General features: G+C 37.5%; 1 protein-coding gene across 2 annotated transcripts in view; it reads left to right on the top strand.

The window, feature by feature from the left end:
- The window catches only part of LOC109824352 (DNA polymerase alpha subunit B), a 25,123-nt gene extending 6,573 nt beyond the window's left edge, over positions 1-18,550 (top strand). The window contains exons 3-17 of one of the 2 annotated variants that reach the window (XR_002242614.1): positions 3,652-3,783; positions 4,341-4,713; positions 4,788-4,883; positions 5,119-5,198; positions 5,304-5,379; positions 5,463-5,627; positions 6,935-7,039; positions 7,129-7,224; positions 7,328-7,420; positions 7,769-7,810; positions 7,900-7,941; positions 16,808-16,935; positions 17,241-17,367; positions 17,793-18,243; positions 18,341-18,550. Coding sequence is in view for 1 of the 2 variants with exons in the window: in XM_020390931.1 (XP_020246520.1) it covers positions 3,652-3,783; positions 4,341-4,713; positions 4,788-4,883; positions 5,119-5,198; positions 5,304-5,379; positions 5,463-5,627; positions 6,935-7,039; positions 7,129-7,224; positions 7,328-7,420; positions 7,769-7,810; positions 7,900-7,941; positions 16,808-16,935; positions 17,241-17,367; positions 17,793-17,948 (1,711 nt within the window). In the remaining variant the exon portion in view is untranslated. Of the gene's footprint in view, positions 1-3,651; positions 3,784-4,340; positions 4,714-4,787; positions 4,884-5,118; positions 5,199-5,303; positions 5,380-5,462; positions 5,628-6,934; positions 7,040-7,128; positions 7,225-7,327; positions 7,421-7,768; positions 7,811-7,899; positions 7,942-16,807; positions 16,936-17,240; positions 17,368-17,792 lie in introns of both variants that reach the window. The other variant, XM_020390931.1, reaches the window with a different exon arrangement.

Here is an 18,891-nt window from a genome sequence, read left to right as displayed (position 1 = left end):
GGGGGGCGGCGGCGGCTAGGGTTAGGGTTGGCGGCGGCTAGGCTCTGATACTATGAGGAAAATAGAGGAAAACCCTTATTGTATTATGAAATCTCTTGGGCTTATATAGGCCCCTACAAATACAACTTCCAAATAATCCCCTAACTATTATCAATATGTCAACAATTAGCATTGTCTATGTCAATGTTAGCACCCATATTTTCAGCAGACGTTACTGAAATGAGATAGAAGAAGCTAAATTTTTGTGTAATTCCACATCTGGACACACCTTTAAATTGAATTATCGGTTGAATGTTCATCTAGGACATAATAGTGTTTGAATTTCACCGTAAACTTTGTGGAACCCAATGGCCTATCATGTCTCATGGCTTGGCCAGGCTGGCCTTTTTAACCAGAAGTGATAAGCGGGTAGTGGATATACATTGCCAGATCTAGTTTATCGAAGTCCCTCAAGCTTTGTCTCCATGTGGAAAATTTGAACATATTGATGACTAGCCATGAATCTCTATAAAGTACAAAGTATAAACCACATACTTTCTTTATTCTCGACTTCAACTCAAATTGGACTTTATATTGGCGTCTACATGCTTCCATGATAATCATCTGCAATAGACAATCATTTCTCTTTATCCTGTAGGTTCTTTTACTTATTCAGGATGTAGTATTTCCTGCTTGAAGCAGTCACCTATTTTGAACTATAGACACTGATCGCAAACACATATATGGCAGGATATAGGCATGCTGTTTGAAATAGATAGAAAAGTAAAATAACACCTTGACTATAAGCATCTTTAGGTAAAAATTTTATCCACAACTTCAGGGGATGTCCCTTATGTATTGCTAAAAGATCATCTGGGTCCTCTAGGTTTGGAAGTAATAAGCGGGACTTCCTAACATTACATTCATTACTAGCTTATTTCTTTTTGCAAACTTTGTTATATCTTGCTAACGTGTCAGTGATGTGAAAGGTGCCGAAGCAGCAAATATATAACAAAAGTACAATTTTGTCTTACCATGTCACTGACACATCAGCAAGACTCGGAAGTTTGTAAAAAGGACCTAGGACCTCAATTGATGATTTCTAGGCCTAAAGGACTCAGATAATATTGAGTAATACATGAGGGATTTCCACTAGAGTTTTGCCATGGATTTACACTAATCACATATCTGCTCTGATGCAGCCCATGATACTCATTTTGATTGTTGATGTAGTATTCGTCTTCTATTAAATGTTCATTTTTATGTTTATTAAAGTTAATGGCTCTGGCATACAATTTGTTCATTTCTTTTTAAAAGATGATGTAGCTTTTACTCATGAATTTTTGGTTCTTTAAAAACCAACATGGGCCTGGAGTGTTTCACATTAATTGTGCAAGATTTGGCATTCGACACAATCTCAAACACAGGAATAAAACTCACTTTGTAGATTTGTGTTTCCTAGGTTGTCTTTGATTCCTTGACATGCTTGTTTAATTTTGTGGGCTTGGCTTTTGAAAGTCAGGTTAGCAGTCTTCAACTGTAGCTCTTCCTATAGGCTCGTGACATTATACATTGGCATTACAACTTTTCTGGACAAAACTTTCAGAGAGAAATGATATTGCTACACCGTTAATACTGGTGTATCCATTTGGGGAAGATGATGTATAGCAATGGATTCAAATCCTTTCTAATTAGGTGGTAACTGGAGATTGTTCAATTACCCTAATTCTATTTCTCTATTCCAATTCCAATGATTGAGATGAAGTCACATAGGATTTCCACTGTAATAATATTGGCTTTCACAATAGTGGTTCCGAAAACAATAGCGGTTTTCAAGATAATATTTAGAGTCTATGTGGCTTCGTCTCAAGCCTCATAATTGGAATAAAGAGTAAGGATTGTGGTAAATTGGACACTCAACAATTGCCACCTTGGCAATACCCCTCCCTGCACCCTCCACCCACAAAAAAAAAGGAAAAGAAAAAGAAAAAAATGCTTTCCCCTTCGTGTGCATATTCAACTCTTCTTTTAGCTATATCATTTAGTAATAGGGATGATGGAATTCTTGGCGAAGTGTAAATTATCAAACTAGCCTATGTTAGTTAGCCTACTCAGACATACAACTTTGAACAAAGGTTCCCATTTATTGTGAAATTCACTATCCACAAAAAATGGAGCCAATTTACATGAGATACTCGTCTTCATTATAGGATCACAAATCTACTTCTGTTGATACCACGATATAAAGAAAGATTTTTTTTCCTGTCCTAAGTTCTCCTAATGCTCATCTTGTCTCCTTCATTTATGAATGTTTCATACAACTCGCGCAAAGGGCCCCCGCCCCCCTCAAAAAAAAAAATCAAAACAAAAAAAAGGGATAATGGTTTTGTTGTCAGTGTAGTTAACTCCTAAAAGTTGAGAGTTTGCACCCCATTTATATATATAAATATCAATAAATTCCACGAATTTTAGGTTTTCCACATAAAATCTATCTTGTCCACCTTCCTCTTAGTTTTCTTTTGTACTTGGCCCATGATGCATGTTCTTGCCCTCGCATTAATGAACTTCCATTGGGGATAACCCAACACGATATAAAATGCGAATTGATTTACCATGAAATATACAAGAGAAGATGAGAAAAATTACTTTAAAAGAAGAATAAGGAAAAGAAATAATAAGCTTAAACTCCTTGGTGTACACTTTGGCCTATGTTTATAGGCAAAAGAAGATAATCACTTTAAAAACAGTGTGATTATGGATTTGTGTATCATAATACCACTCAATCCCTAATCCTAAAAGGTCATAATTGCCATCTTACAATGTTTACAGCAGAATCCAACCAATCCTATATTTGGTAAAATATCCAAATGGGTTGGTAAATACACGATGTACTTTATTCACTTGTGCTCTCAAACACTTGTATGATTTATGTATGACCATGCTTGATAGGTCCTGTGTAGTGGGAACACTTTTGCCTCTTGTTAGAATATAAACTATAACCCTCAACAATCATCATAACTTCAGAGTTTTTGTGTAGTGAGTACGGTGTTCAAGATGGTAGCAAAGCATCCTAGGTTCCCACATGCCACAAATTTAAAGTGGATTTTCTAAAAATTGACACCATTGCATGAGTTCAGGTTTCAACCAGTAAAAAGGGCAGTCAACCCGAAGGAGTATGTTAGAATATAAAACTATAACTCTCAACAATCATCATAACATTATAAAACTATAACTCTCAACAATCATCATAACTTTGGAGTTCTGTTTGTAATGGTTAGGTACTTTAAGACCTCTAACTAAGGGGCTTGGTTTAGAACAAGTGCTTGCTAGAATTGAGTACACATTGTCTTCCTGATTTTGGATTGATGTCTTGTGGTCCTTCTTGATTCATCACATGTCCCTAATACTTCACTTGAATTAGCATCCTGGTTTAGCTTTTCCCCCTTTAATTTAAGCTTTTCTCCCGTGTTAATGGTTTAAAATGTTATCTATGCCCTACAGAAAAGTGCTGTTTTTTGAAATGAATTTTTTCTCTAATATTTTTATCTTATCCATGTGATTTCCGTATATTAATTGCGGTATATTAATCTTTCTTGGTTTGCAATTCTATTAAGGCCTTCCTCAAGGTTCTAGTGCATTTAATTTGATATCATTCTTTCTATTTTTGTTCAGGCAACTAAGCGGATTAGTGTTAGAAAGCTCTCACATGGATGGTTTATTATTGTATATTCAGAATGATATGAAGGAAAAACTCATCAAGGAGGAACCTCATTTGCATATCTACTCAAGTAATGATGTTGACATGTGAGTGCAATAATATTATATCTGTGTTTAATTTCACTATATTTTAAGATGTGATATACTTTTTATAATAGATAGTTGTAAATTGTTGGTGAAGACACTCGTGATGGTAGAGGTTGCATGTCTAAAGGTCAGCTATCAACAATTTAGAGGGATTTGTCCCTTGGGTGATGTCACCTCCATCTGAAAAGCGAATAGTCACACATAGGATGTGTATCAAGAGTTTCTGCTATAACAGTTCAAATGAACTCCATCAAATATAGCTACAATGTTTGAGGAACATGGAAGAACTCTGCGGTCAAGTGTGCTCGAGCGAGAGTACTTGATTGTGACCTCTTCAAAAGTCTTCCTGCAGGGTATTACATGATAGTATGGGATTTGAGTTGAAAAACAGCTGCAATGTCCATTTCTTGGTTGCTACACTCATTATCTTAGTTCCTGGAAATCTTATACTGGTTCTATTAATTTCATTCATGCCAGTTTAACCTGCATCAACTGATTCTTTCGGTAGCATCAAATGATCTGAGTTGCGCATACTGAACTTCCGTTATTCTACACAGGCTTCTAAATGATGAACATGATAGTAACAAAGAAGACAACTTTGAATCACCCAGCTGTTTGCATGAAAGGCCATTTTCAGAGACATCTAACGGATCATCAACGCCCACAACGAATGAAAAGCCTTCATCTTCAAAGAACTCGAAAATAATCAACGATCGTATAACTCCATTTGGACAACGAATAAATAAATTTGTATCACAATTTACTTTCAATACTCAGAATCAGGTGACTCAATCAAGAAGTCAAGAGCTTGAAAATGAAGATGATGATGTCATTAGAAGAGTACAACCAGGTGAAAGATGCTCTTTGCACATTCATAGTTCACAGCCAGAACCAGGTTGCAGGTTCATGTTTGACAGAGTCGAAGATCGGGTAATGCAATCAACAATTAAATCCATGTGTAATATTTCTTATTTTGCCCTAAACAAATGTTTGTTGTTACTTAGTTTAATTATCTTGAGAACCGCATTAAAAGACATGCTCTCGCATATGCTGCATCTGGACTGCATGGAGAAGTCACTGATGCCACATTGGCGTCACAGGTAAAATCGCTTATTACCAAGTAAAGTTTCTTCTGTATGACAGGGTATTGATAATACAGTTAGTTCCATCATTAAAATGTGGCATGCTATATTTGGTTCGATATATCTGTATTGTATGAATACCACCCAATGTGCTTTCTTGATTACTTTAAACATTTAGTGATCTACACAAATACCTCTCTTTCAAAATTGAGGACATTCACCTACAAAAATTTGTTTTTTTTTCTTTTATCAGAACAGTATGTTTGCCGTGGGCATGGTTTGTAGTGATGGGGAAGGTTGTCTTAATGGGAAGTCTATCCTATTACAAGGAAGGTAAATATCTTTTCTCTTTTTGTCTTGTGCATGATTTTTATTGAACTGCATAGTCTTTGCTTTGTAGAATTAGTGTCCCTTTTTTGTTAATTTATTTTTCCCTAGTGTTGAGCATTCTGGAGGGCAGCGTGTGCGTCTTGATCTCGAGAAATTAGACCAATTTTCGTTATTTCCTGGTCAGGTAAAAACTTGTGCCGTAGTCTAACATGAGTGTAAATCTGTTAGCAGTTTCTAGTAATTGAAAACGTTGAAGTGTGATTTCAGGTCATTGGCATTGAGGGCCATAATCCTAGTGGACACTGTTTGATTGCATCAAAAGTGATTGATTTGATGCCTTATTCTGATGTCACCAGTCTGCCTCCAGCAAAAAGGCAAGCCATAGACCATCAACCAAATTCTGAGCCTAGTATGTTGAGAATGCTATCAATGGTCAGTGCCTTATTTGGAGACTTTGAATTTTTTTTATGAACATTCATTCTTTTAGTTGCTGGTTCATCTCTTATTGATATTCGTATCATGGAGAAAGAACAAGGCAATTAAACATAATTTGTCTAGAATTGGTTTTCTTTATCTTATTTTGGCTTATTATTTACATTATGGACCATTTGTTGTCCTTTTTATTTAAATTCTCGAGTTGACTTTGACAAATGATTAAAAACTGATGAGGTGTGGGTACAGCATAACCCCAAGGACATGTATGCCTAAAGGTTCATAATTTAAGAAAGGCCCAAAGTTATGAAATACATGCACATATATTGTATCTAGACCATGGGTTTTGGCTCGTGGGTTAGTGGCCAATTTTCATTGACTTTTATAGGTTTATCTTCTTGCTCTAAAATTACCACAAGCGGTAATTTGAACGAGGTTGGTTGACAATGTGTGATGCTTTACATAATATATTATCTTTATGTTGTATAACAATTACATGAAAAATTTGAGAGTTTGGAGTATTACCCTGTTCCGATAACATGTGTAATGTTGCATACCTCGAATTAGTTAATATAGTATAGGATGAATTGTCAATAGACCCCTTGTACTTTCGTCCAATTGTAGATAGACCCCCTGCAGTTCTATTTGTATAGATAGACCCCCTGAGTGAATTTTTTTACTCTTAAAAGAGCCAATTTTTTTTGAGGAGGTGGATGGACCCGCAATTGCTTACTTCTTTACTCTTAAAACAGTCAAAAAAGTTCACCTAGGGGCTCTACCCGCGCTTGGGCAAATAGTACAGGGAGTCCGTCTATCCCCACAAATATAACTGTGTTGGGCCTATCCGCAATTGGGCAATAGTACAAGGGTCTATTCCCTATATTGCCAGGAGTTCAAGGTGCTTGGCACGTTGCTTGGTATCCATGTTCCGCCATGAAACCCCTCTGCTTTTATGACTTTGCTCCTACCCAATTTTAACCATTTTAAAGATAATATTGCAAAGCTTTTTCAAACGTCTCAAGATTATTAACAGTTAACTTGGTTTGCCTGGTACGCAAATGTGCTGTAGGGAAAACAATTCCTTTGAGACATAATCCAAAAGCACCCTGAAGTAAGTACTGCTCACGTGAACCTATGTATGGTGTCTTTACTCCAATCATGTACGCACTCGTATGTCGGTATATGAAAATATGAAGCAACACCTCAACTTAGATGTTCTGTTATGCGTACTATGCATTTTGTTCTTTTTCTACCTTTTTTCAAAGTAACAGGGAAGTTTCCTAAAAGGTTCTTTTGATTCTTTGTAGGTTATTGCAGCTGGTCCTTTCACAACTATAGATAATCTATTGTTTGAGCCTTTGACAGAATTGCTAGCATATGCAAGGAGAAGACAACCCCAGCTGCTTATTTTGGTGCGGCCAATGTTAATCTCTTTGCTACTGGAGACATCTTATTCCATATAAACCAGCGAAGGCTTAATAGTTTATTAGCATTTCTGCAGATGGGACCTTTTGTCGACTCTGAGCACCCAGAGATTAAAAAGGGAACTGTTGACAGAACCTTCGATGAGATATTTCATGTAGAAATCATTAGAAGGGTCTGTATTTCTTTCATATCTAGTTCCTGTTGAAGTTCCTTCTAGATAAAATTTGTATACTCCTTCAAAGCTTTTTGATTGCTCATATTGATCTTTAATGCAGTTGCAAGACTACACTGAATTTATGGGTTCTTCTGCTCGTGTGATTCTCATGCCATCTACACGTGATGCTAACCATGACTTCGTTTTTCCTCAGGTTTTCACAAATTTATAAACCTTTTATCCTTAAGTTTTGAGTTTTTGGCTATTGATGAGGATCAGTAATATTTGGTTATCATTAACTTCACCTTTCTCCGGGTTGTACAGTGGTCTGATGTATTCTGGATAGATAGATAGTAATACCGACGTAACATCTTCATTAAAAATTAAAGATGGAATATCATATTTCCTGAATCTTTATTCAGGCAAATTGATGTCATCCAAAGCAGTTTCTAACTACAAGCAGCACCACCTGTCCATTCATGTAGCTTTTTTTGTTTCTGCGTTTTTGGGTTATTAATATCTGTGAAGGATTATAATTTACACATTAAAATTATTTTTGCAGCCTGCGTTTGATATCCATCTGCCAGAGGGTATGAAGAATCAGGTATTTGTTTCCACTGAGTTTGGATGTTCTTAGTTTTTGCTGTTCTAGTTTATTTAACATTTTATTGACATTCTTCTCCTGCAAACCAGATAGCTTTTCTTACAAACCCCGTCCTTTTCAGTGCAAATGAGGTAAATATCATATTTTGCAAAGTTAATTTTTTGTAATTGAAGATAGTATATAAGATGCATTAAATCATATACATATGCGTTCCAGAAATCAGTGATCGTCAACACCACATATGCTGCCTAGCAGATAGTGCAAAATGGTTTCATCTGTTGGTTATCTTTTACTAATCAAATCGAAGTCTATGCCAAAGAGCTAGAATTTAACTGTCAAATACTTGCATAAATAACACCATCAACTGAATATCTCTGAAATTGACTTTGCTTTTTCTTTGTTCTTTTGAAGCTCAAATCAGCATTCTGCTTTGATCTGGTTACTCAATAGGCCGTAGCCTGATCTTTTTATGTTTATGGCATTCATCAAATGTGTTGCTTTCTTCCTCACAAGGCCAACATAGATAGACTATTATTAGTAAGCATAGAAGTAATTTGAAGTCCTTCATGCACTGTCATAATAGTTCAATTCAAGGGTTGTCCATCATAGTCCTGATTTCGATTGTTATCGGTGCAACCAAGGAGGTTACGGACATCAAACTACAGTATATTAGTTTGCTATTGCAAAACAATCATCAACTAAACGACAAAAGATGTTTTATTGAGCACTACATTTCAGTGAAGTACCTTTCTATTCAGTCTGTGTAGCATATGCGCACTTCTGATGAAGCGATGTTGTCTCAGATATTTGTTTCAAAACAGTTTTTTTGAGACATGTATCATATGTTATTTTGAGAAACTTAGCGTGTCACCATGTCTTATCCATGTCGCGTGCCCGACTGTCGGTATCTGTGTTTTGGGGCTCTTGCCTAATTGTTCATCTAAAAAAGGGCTCATATAGTTCCCGTGTTTGGAAAAATAAGTGTGGCCAATTATGAGGGAAGAGACAATGTTGATTTATTTATAGCGTATAAAGTTCCAGCTATGATTCTATCATAAGTTTTAATTCTATTGGAGATTTCTGTAATTTTTCATATGTTATATCCGGATTCAGATGAAAGGGAACTGGAGCTGCAGATATATCTAACCAAACGATGTCACTACACTTTTGCTATTCATGATTTTAGCTTCGTAAATCATAAAACAACTGAATTCCAATGATTACTGCATGGGCTACATAACTAGCCAGCCATGCTGTTGGATCAAAGTGCAGCAATTAAGAAATATGCTCAGAAAGTGAGTGTCTCTGAAGAATGTTCAGATAGTTGATTGGCTGTAGGTTAACAAATAGGACAAATGAGTGTTTCCCAGAAATTTTTTAGGTATTTTCACTTTTTGATAAAATGATTAATGGGAAGTTAGTAACTTCATTTGCATATTTAGTGGGGCTTGATATTGTTTGGGCATCTGCAACAAAGACAAGTAAGTGCGTCAATGAGGATGCACTACAGGATTCTAGTTAATGAAGCAATGAAAACTAGATTTACACCTAAAGAAACATCCAGTAGAGTTGAAAAGTATGTTATAGTTGTTAGTTTAACAAGGAAAAATGACCCTTAATAAAACTGAATGGAGCGAATGGATTCAGTTAGCTAATCTGTGGACTTCGAAATAAAAGGTTGTTATTGTTGTGGGATAAGCATACAGTCCCATACATCTGGAACAACCAAAAAGTTACCGAACATTAGTGCTTTATGATTCATAATACATTTTAACTGTATGAATAACCACACATCTGATGACCAAAGAGAGCATGTTATCTTTGTGAAAATTTAAGGTAAATATTTCTTTTGCTTTAAGAGCAAGTTGCACAAAATCCCTCTTTAAGGTTTCAAAACTAACACGTTCACCCCCTCTAGATTTTTATTTACTATTAATAGTTAAAAGTATCCCATGAGTATCATGTGACCCTCATAATTCCAAAAATATCCCTATCCTTAACAGACTTCTTCGTTCTCTTTTCTCTTCTTCCTCCTCCTTGGGTGCAACTTGTTCTCCTTCCAAACATTTGTAACAGACAATGCTGAATGAAAAATCCTTTTTTTTTTGGNGACTCTAAATTTAGAGTTACTATTCTTCAGACTTTTATTTCCTCTAAATTCAGATAGAGGAATTCCTGGCATTAAGTGGGCTAACGTGAAGGGGGAGATCAAACACAGTGATCAATGTTATTCTAGAGAATCTAGTCTACTATCATGAATACAACAATACTTATTAATATTTTTGGGATTTGAGAAGGGTTGAGGAGTAGAAGCTGATGAGAGAGTGCTTTTGAACGTGAGTGATCATGTTGTTAGTGGATGGAGGGAGAGGGGGGAGGCCAGATGAAATGAAGAGATGAGAAAGAATAAAGAAACGTTGCGGGTTTCTTTTGTTAGAAGAAGAGTTCAAGGGTATTTTTGATAATACGTGTTATTCAGTAGAAAATTTAAATTGACAGGGTGAAACTGTTAGTTTTGAAACCTTAGGGGGCTTTTATGTTACTTTACAAACCTCAAGGGGATTTTTTTTGTAATTCAACAAATGTCATAAGAAGTTTTTATATGTCCACTTAGTTCCTTCATGTAATAACTGTTGGGAGATTACTCAGATTCCCCTATTTCCAGACTTAAGAGGAAGCGAAATAAATGCACAAAATGGGGGACACGCAAGATTTACGTAGTTCGGCATAAAATTACCTACGTTCACGGGCTGCTGTAAATCTTTCACTATGAAGAGAAATTTTACAACACTCTCAATTTTCTCACAACTCAATCCCACTCTGAAAATTCACTATGAAGAGAAATTTTACAACACTCTCAATTTTCTCACAACTCAATCCCACTCTGAAAATTGCTCATAATTTTCTCTCACAAAGACTTTTCTCTCTCAATTTTCTCACAACTCAATCCCACTCTGAAAATTGCTCATAATTTTCTCTCACAAAGACTTTTCTCGAAGCCTCTCTTTTCTCTCTCTTGCTCTTCTATAAGAGGAGTTGTTTCTGGGATGAGACTTCCTTAAGAGTTTGAGGTCTATTTATAGTGTTTGGAAAAATACTATGCATCAATATTTTATTAGTGGTGGGGCCCACGGTGGGGCCCACGTACAATTGTTTTCTTGCTCTGGGACCCGCTCACCTATCCTCTTTTGATGCTTTGTCAAAAGATGCTGGCTTGGTTTCTTTGGGCGGTGGTTGCAGTCAAAAAAAAAAAGTGGGCGGCTCCTTTAAAACATGTGGGCGGCTCCTTTTTATTTTTGGCCGTTTGCTTCTCTCAATCAGAGAAGTCCTCCCCCCTTCTTTGACTAACAATCTCCCACTTGAAGACTGATTTCAATCTGTCTTCATATCTCGATCTATGCAGCAGCTCTTCCCCGGTCTTGATACTATTGCAGGCCAACTGAAGCTGAACACAGCTTCAGTTTGTCAGTAGTCACCGTCTTTGTCAGCATGTCTGCCGGATTTTAAGCTCCACTGATCTTTTCAAGCTTCAAAATTCCATCTTCCAGAAGTGACCGGATAAAATGATACCGTATCTGTATGTGCTTCGTTCTGGAATGGAAAGATGAATTCTTCGCTAGATGAATAGCACTTTGACTGTCGCAGTATAAAACATTGTTTTCTTGTTTCTTGCCTAATTCATCCAAGAAACTTTGAAGCCACACCATTTCTTTGCTGGCTTCTGTAACAGCGACATATTCTGCTTCAGTTGTGGAGAGAGCAACTATGTTCTGTAATTTAGAAGCCCAACTCACTGCAGTACCTCCTAGAGTATATACATACCCTGTAGTGCTCTTTCTGATATCAACATTTCCTGCTAGATCAGCATCTACATAGCCTGTTAGTATTGTATCTTCACCTTTGAAACAAAGTGCTTTACCTTTGGTGCCCCGTAGATATCTGATGATCCATTTGACTGCTTCTCAGTGTACCTTGCCTGGATCATTCATGTACCTGCTAACAGCTCCTACTGCTTGAGCAATATCTGGTCTTGTACAGATCATGACATACATCAGACTTCCAATTGCTGAGGCGTACGGGACCTTCGCCATGTGTGCATGTTCTTCCTCTGTCTTCGGTGACTGTTCTTTGGAAAGTCTGAAATGAACACCTAAAGGTGTACCCACTGGTTTTGCATCTTGCATGTTGAACCTGGAGAGTACTTTGTTGATGTACTCAGCCTGTGATAACATCAAGGTCCTAGACTTCGTGTCTCTCTTGATCCTCATTCTAAGAATCTGCTTTGCAGCGCCAAGATCTTTCATTGCGAACTGCTTTGATAATTTTTGCTTCAAATTTATAATCTCTTACAGATCTGATCCTGCAACGAGCATGTCATAACTGCTTTGATAATTTTTGCTTCAAATTTATAATCTCTTACAGATCTGATCCTGCAACGAGCATGTCATCAACGTATAACAATAAAATGATGAAGCTATTGTCAAACCTCTTGAGATAGCAACAATGATCTGCTTGGCATCTAGTGAAACCATCAATGCTCATAAAGCTGTCAAATTTCTTGTACCACTGTCTGGGAGCTTGTTTTAATCCATACAAGCTCTTCTTCAAATGACATACTAGATTTCCCTTGCCTGCATTTATGAAGCCTTCTGGTTGCTTCATATAGATCTCCTCCTCCAAATCACCATGAAGGAAAGTTGTTTTTACATCTAACTGTTCAAGATGTAAATTCTCAGCAGTTATAATTTTCAACACTAATCTGATTGTAGTCAGTTTCACGACCGGGGAGAAAATTTCATTATAGTCAATACATTCCTTTTGCTGAAAGCCTTTGACAACCAATCTTGCCTTGTAGCGCTTGTTCCCATCATGTTCTTCTTTGATCCTGTAAATCCATTTGTTATGAAGAGCTTTCTTACCTAGTGGTAATTCAGCTAAGTCCCACGTCTGATTTGACATGAGCGAGTCCATCTCATCTTGCATAGCAGACTCCCACTTGACTGAATCCTTCACCTGTATTGCTTCGTCATAACACTCCGGTTCACCACTGTCAGTCAGTAACAGGTAGTGCAAAGAAGGTGAATAACGCTGGGTTGGCTTAGGAATTCTGGAGGAGCGTCTCACTTCTGGCGTGCTTGGTTCTTCTTGAACTGCTTCAGGGCTAGTCTGAACATCCTTTTTAGAAATCTCCTCAAATTCAGCAAATTCTTTTGTTTAAGCTTTTGTACTGGAGCTACTTGATTCTGCAGTTGATCTGTCTTTGTACATCACATTCTCATTGAATATGACATCTCTGTTTCTGATGATCTTTCGATTTTCATAGTCCCAAAATCGGTAACCAAACTCATCACCACCATAACCAACAAAAACACATTTGTTAGATTTGACATCAAGTTTATTCCTTTCAGCAGAATCTATGTGTACATAAGAGATACAACCAAAAATTCTTAAATGTGAAAGGTTTACCTCTTTTCTGCTCCAAGCTTCTTCTGGTATTCCACCATCCAAGGGAACTGAGGGTCCACGGTTGATTAGGTAGGCTGCGGTATTAATAGCTTCAGCCCATAGAAACTTGGGCAGTCCGGCATGTATCCTCATGCTTCTGGCACGTTCATTTAAAGTTCTGTTCATGCGCTCTGCTACGCCATTTTGCTGTGGTGTCATGGGAACTGTTTTCTCCATCTTGATCCCGTTGTTTGCGCCAAATTCTTTGAATCTACTGTCTTTGTACTCTCCTTCGTTGTCTGACCTCAATCGCTTTATCTTCAGACCAGTTTCGTTTTCTACCATGGCCTTCCATTTTCTGAAGGTATCAAAGACTTCTAATTTTTTCTTTAGAAAATAGACCCATACCTTCCTTGTAGAATCATCAATGAAGGTGACATAGTACAGTGAGCCTGCAAGAGATAAAACTGGAGATGTCCCCCATACGTCGGTATGAACCAATTCTAACCTTTCTGTCTTGGGTGTCTTACCAATCTTTACAAAACTGACTTTCTTCTGTTTGCCAAAGATGCAATCCTCGCATAGGCCGACATCTATATTCTTCAGATCCGACAACTTCCCTTTTGGCAGAAGTGTCTTCATCCCTTTCTCGCTCATATGGCCAAGCCTTTGGTGCCATATATTTGATTTTTCATCTGCATCTATTACTGCAATGATATTCTCTAAGTTAGAGGTTATATAGAGAGTACCATTTTTTTTACCTCGAGCAATGACGAGTGTTCCTTTGGTAATCTTCCATTCATGACCCGAGAAGGTTGTACAATAATCCTCTCCATCAAGCTGTCCCACAGAGATCAAATTTTTTCTAATACCAGGAATATGTCTCACTCATTGCAACTTCCATGTGGTCTGATTTGACAATTTTAATCGGATGTCTCCCTTGCCAACAATCTTCAAGGTTTCATCATCTGCTAGATGTACCTTTCCGAAATCACCGCTGATGTAGTTCTCCATGATTTCTCGGTATGGGGTGGAGTGGAAGGATGTCCCTGAATCAAGAATCCATGATTCAATCGGACTGTTGACGCTTAGAATCATAGCATCACCTCCTTCCTCGGTCACGTTGGCAGACTCCTGTGCGCCGATATTTTTCTTTGGTGCCCGGCACTCCCTCTTAAAATGACCCTTCTTGCCACAATTGTAACACTTGAAGTCTTTCTTTCATGATCTAGATTTGCTTCTTCTAGATTTTGATCTGCCATGATTTGAATTTCTTTCTGAAGTTCTTCCCCTAGACTCCGTGTGTAAAGCTGAGGAGGTTGAAGCTTCACCTGATTCTCTCCGTTGAATTTCTTTACTAAGAACCAGATCACGAACGTCATCGAACTTCAACTTGTTGCTTCCCGATGAGCTACTCACAGCCGTGACTGTAGCGTTCCAGCTTTCTGATAGGGAAGACAAAAGAATCAACGCTCGAACTTTCTCATCAAACTCAATCCCAACTGAACTCAACTGGGTTGTGACTATGTTGAGTTCATTGAGATGTTGAGCTACCGATGCGCATTCTGTCATCCGCAAATTGAACAGCCGCCTCATTAAGTGAACTTTGTTTGAGGTAGATGGCTTCTCATACATGCTGCAGAGAGCCGCTATAAGACCCGCCGTGGTCTTTTTCTTTGCTATGTTGAAAACAACATTACGGGATAACGTCAATCGGATAACTCCAAGGGCTTGTCTGTCGAGAAGAGCCCACTCTTCATCCTTCATATCATCTGGCTTACTTTCAGAGAGAGGTTGATACAGCTTCTTCTGGTACAGATAATCTTCGGTCTGCATCTTCCAAAAGCCGAAGTCCGCACCATCGAACTTCTCAATTTTCACCTTCCCTTCGTCTGCGGCCATCGCTCCCACTCGAATCTGACTTTCTCTGGATCGTTTCTGATAATTTCTGCGAACCACCGTGTATTAAAACACCTCTGTCGACAAGTCGATATCGCCGGCAAAATTTCACTATTCACGAAATTCACTATTCATGTGAATAGTAATCTCGCAGAAAATTATCAGACGTCACAACCAGAGCTCTGATACCAGTTGTTAGGAGATTACTCAGATTTTCCTATTTCCAGACTTAAGAGGAAGCGAAATAAATGCACAAAATGGGGGACACGTAAGATTTACGTGGTTCGGCACAAAATTACCTACGTCCACGGGCTGCTGCAGATCTTTCACTATGAAGAGAAATTTTACAACACTCTCAATTTTCTCACAACTCAATCCCACTCTGAAAATTGCTCACAATTTTTTCTCACAAAGACTTTTCTCTAAGCCTCTCTTTTCTCTCTCTTGCTCTTCTATAAGAGGAATTGTTTCTGGGATGAGACTTCCTTAAGAGTTTGAGGTCTATTTATAGTGTTTGAAAAAATACTATGCATCAATATTTTATTAGTGGTGGGGCCCGCGGTGGGGCCCACGTACAATTGTTTTCTTGCTCTGGGCCCCGCTCACCTACCCTCTTTTGATGCTTTGTCAAAAGATGCTGGCTTGGTTTCTTTGGGCAGTGGTTGCAGTCAAAAAAAAAAAAAAAGGGAGCGGCTCCTTTTTATTTTTGGCCGTTTGCTTCTCTCAATCAGAGAAGTCCTCCCCCCTTCTTTGACTAACAATAACATTACTGTTTTGCCTGTCATTGCTTGCATTCTCATTTAAATGGGAGTTGCTATGTACCAAATCCTTAATGAGAAACGAGAATGTTTTGTAGGATAATAACTAATGTACAAATCATTCTAAAGTTCATGTACAATTTCACATTTTAGTGTCTAATAAAATCACAAATTCTTTTAGTGCTATGAATGGTTCACTAAATGCTTGTTATAATAGTTTGATCATCCTAGGATTATGCTTCTCAAGGGCAGCAACATGATTAACATTGGAGATATTACCTTATCAAGGAATGCCTGTCATACCAGAATTGTTGCATGCCTGGATCGCTCAAATGAGCTAGTTTTAACATACATACGGCTATTTTCGTCCGTAGCCTTTTGAATCGTTTGTCTATATTTTTTTGGGTAAGTAAGTAATATTGTTCCTAATTTACCAATCGTTAGTTATATTATTCTCATGCAATGTAACATATGATCTAAATGGAATTGCTTCTAGGTTTTGACCACCGTGCATGCTAATACTTTATTGTATTACCTATTACAGTAATATAATTATGCTTCTCCTCGTTCATTATTTTCTTTTAGACCTCATGCCCTATCTTCTTCTAGTAAGGCTGAGTACTTCTGCATCTTATTACAGAAGTAATGAAGTTTGACAGATCAGATTTTTTGGCATTGAAGTTTTGTTCAATTAAATTTAGCAGGATCTGCTGTTTCTTCTGTTTGTCATAAAAACATACTTGGGACACCTTTTCTTATTCCTCCTTCTAGAGGACAATCTCCACTATTTTTTTCTCACACCTTTTCTCGTTTAAACTATATTTCAACCTAGGTGTTCAGACTCAAAAAGATTTTCCTTCTGCTGTGCTATTTACACATTTATTAATCTGTCCAGATCACAGTTGGTTGCTGCACTGTGGATATTTTGAAACAGCTTAGTAGTGAGGAGATTTCACGAAAACCAGCTGGTGCCCATGGAGATCGTATTGGACGTCTTGCAGCTCACTTACTAAACCAACACAGGTGATTTTAGTAATTCTCAACAGAGCTGAATTTATAATGTGTTAATTGTGGATATACCCCATTTACTATAGCTCAACTGCGGATAGAACCCCCCGATCCAAACCCAAAATAAATAAATACAAGAGTTCTATTTGTGCAGATAGAACCCCTGATCAGTTAATTTTTTTGACTCTTTTAATGGTTAAAAAAAAGAATCATTCAGGGAGGGTCTATCTACACTTGGGCGAATAGTAACGGGGATATCCGTAATTAACCTATTTATTACCGTAGAAACCGATTCTGAATGTTCCCCTTTATCCTAACAGCTATTATCCTCTATATCCACCGTTCGAGAGTGTTCCTTGGGATCTTTCCCTTTCACCCGAAGCATTAGAAATCCCCTCAATCCCAGATCTCCTGTTGCTTCCCTCAGATCTTGCTACATTTGTAAAGGTAATTATGAATGATTTACTTTCTTATTTACCACACGTGCATGGATTCTTCACCTTTTCCAAGACTGTTCTTCTTAAAAGAAGTACAATCAGTTGCGTGCTCCGCTAGTAAAGCAGAAACAGATGGAAGAAGAGAGAACAGGTTGTAAATTCTTTTCTCATTCACGCTGCTTTCATCTCAACAATCTTAAAGAAAAATATACTCAAAGTTGTTTGCTCCTTTTCTCCCTGCATCATTAATAACCAAATGAACAAAATCAATGATTTAGTTTCTCTCCGTCAGCTGAAGTATACACCGCTTCAAGTACTAAAATCAGAGCTTGCTATAACCTTCGGTTAATAACTTAAATATCATCTAAGACGTCTAGATCCTAAGCTTATTGGTTATGTTTCAGTGACACATGGTAATCCATTTTGGAAATGCAGGTCTTGACCATTGGAGAAGGAAACGAAGGAGAAACAATCAAATGCATTTGTGTGAACCCTGGAAGATTATCCAAGGGCATCGGCGGGGGTACATTTGTCGAGATTAACTACAATGGAGATCCCGAAAGCACAAATGCATCAGTCATCCGCATATAGATTTTCAAAGGGACTTGTAGTTTGGCTTGTTTGCCGATAATTTACCTCCTGCCTCATCTGAGTAGATCAAAGTGAAGATGCCCTTTCATATCAAAGTTGAGTGGTATTGACCCATGATATATACCAAATATTCTAGAAGGTTTCGATTTCTGTACTTCAGATCTCTATGGTGTACAATGGTTTGATTTGGCCCTAAGGCCTAGTCCTATCTATATAAAAGAGGAGAAAAGATGGGGTATTAAGGTATGGGAAGCTACTAGGAACAGGTGGACGACTAGAGTCACTCTCCAGTTATGTAAGTTTAGATTCTTCACTTACTGGAAACCTAAGATTACACAATAATTTCCTTTTTGTATGACAAATAAAATGTCTGACAAAATGACTTCTTGAAGGAGACTCAAGATAATGCCTCACTCTCCAGTTATGTAAGTTTAGATTCTTCACTTACTGGAAACCTAAGATTACACAATAATTTCCTTTTTGTATGACAAATAAAATGTCTGACAAAATGACTTCTTGAAGGAGACTCAAGATAATGCCTCACTCTCCAGTTATGTAAGTTTAGATTCTTCACTTACTGGAAACCTAAGATTACACAATAATTTCCTTTTTGTATGACAAATAAAATGTCTGACAAAATGACTTCTTGAAGGAGACTCAAGACAATGCATCAATTTTGACATCTTGATGAGAAATTTATGGCAATCTGTGACTTCGAGCTGTCCATACTGAGTCACACCAAGTTGTCGTAATCAAATTTTCAACAGTTGCATGTTGATTGCAGAAGTTTATCGTGGATCAGGAACACAAACACGTGTTCTCCTTGGATGAAAATCTTTAGGGAGCGTTTGGCAAGCGTGGTGTTTTTACCGTTTTTGTATTTGTTTTTAACAAAAACAATAAAACGTGTTTGGCAATCGGGACGTTTTTTTGACTTGATCAT

Source organism: Asparagus officinalis, chromosome 9 (genome assembly GCF_001876935.1).
Source record: "Asparagus officinalis chromosome 9, Aspof.V1, whole genome shotgun sequence".
In the NCBI taxonomy this organism is placed as follows: domain Eukaryota; kingdom Viridiplantae; phylum Streptophyta; class Magnoliopsida; order Asparagales; family Asparagaceae; genus Asparagus; species Asparagus officinalis.
The sequence above is the reverse complement of the archived record's forward strand: the minus strand, read 5'-3'. Positions and strand labels throughout refer to the sequence as shown.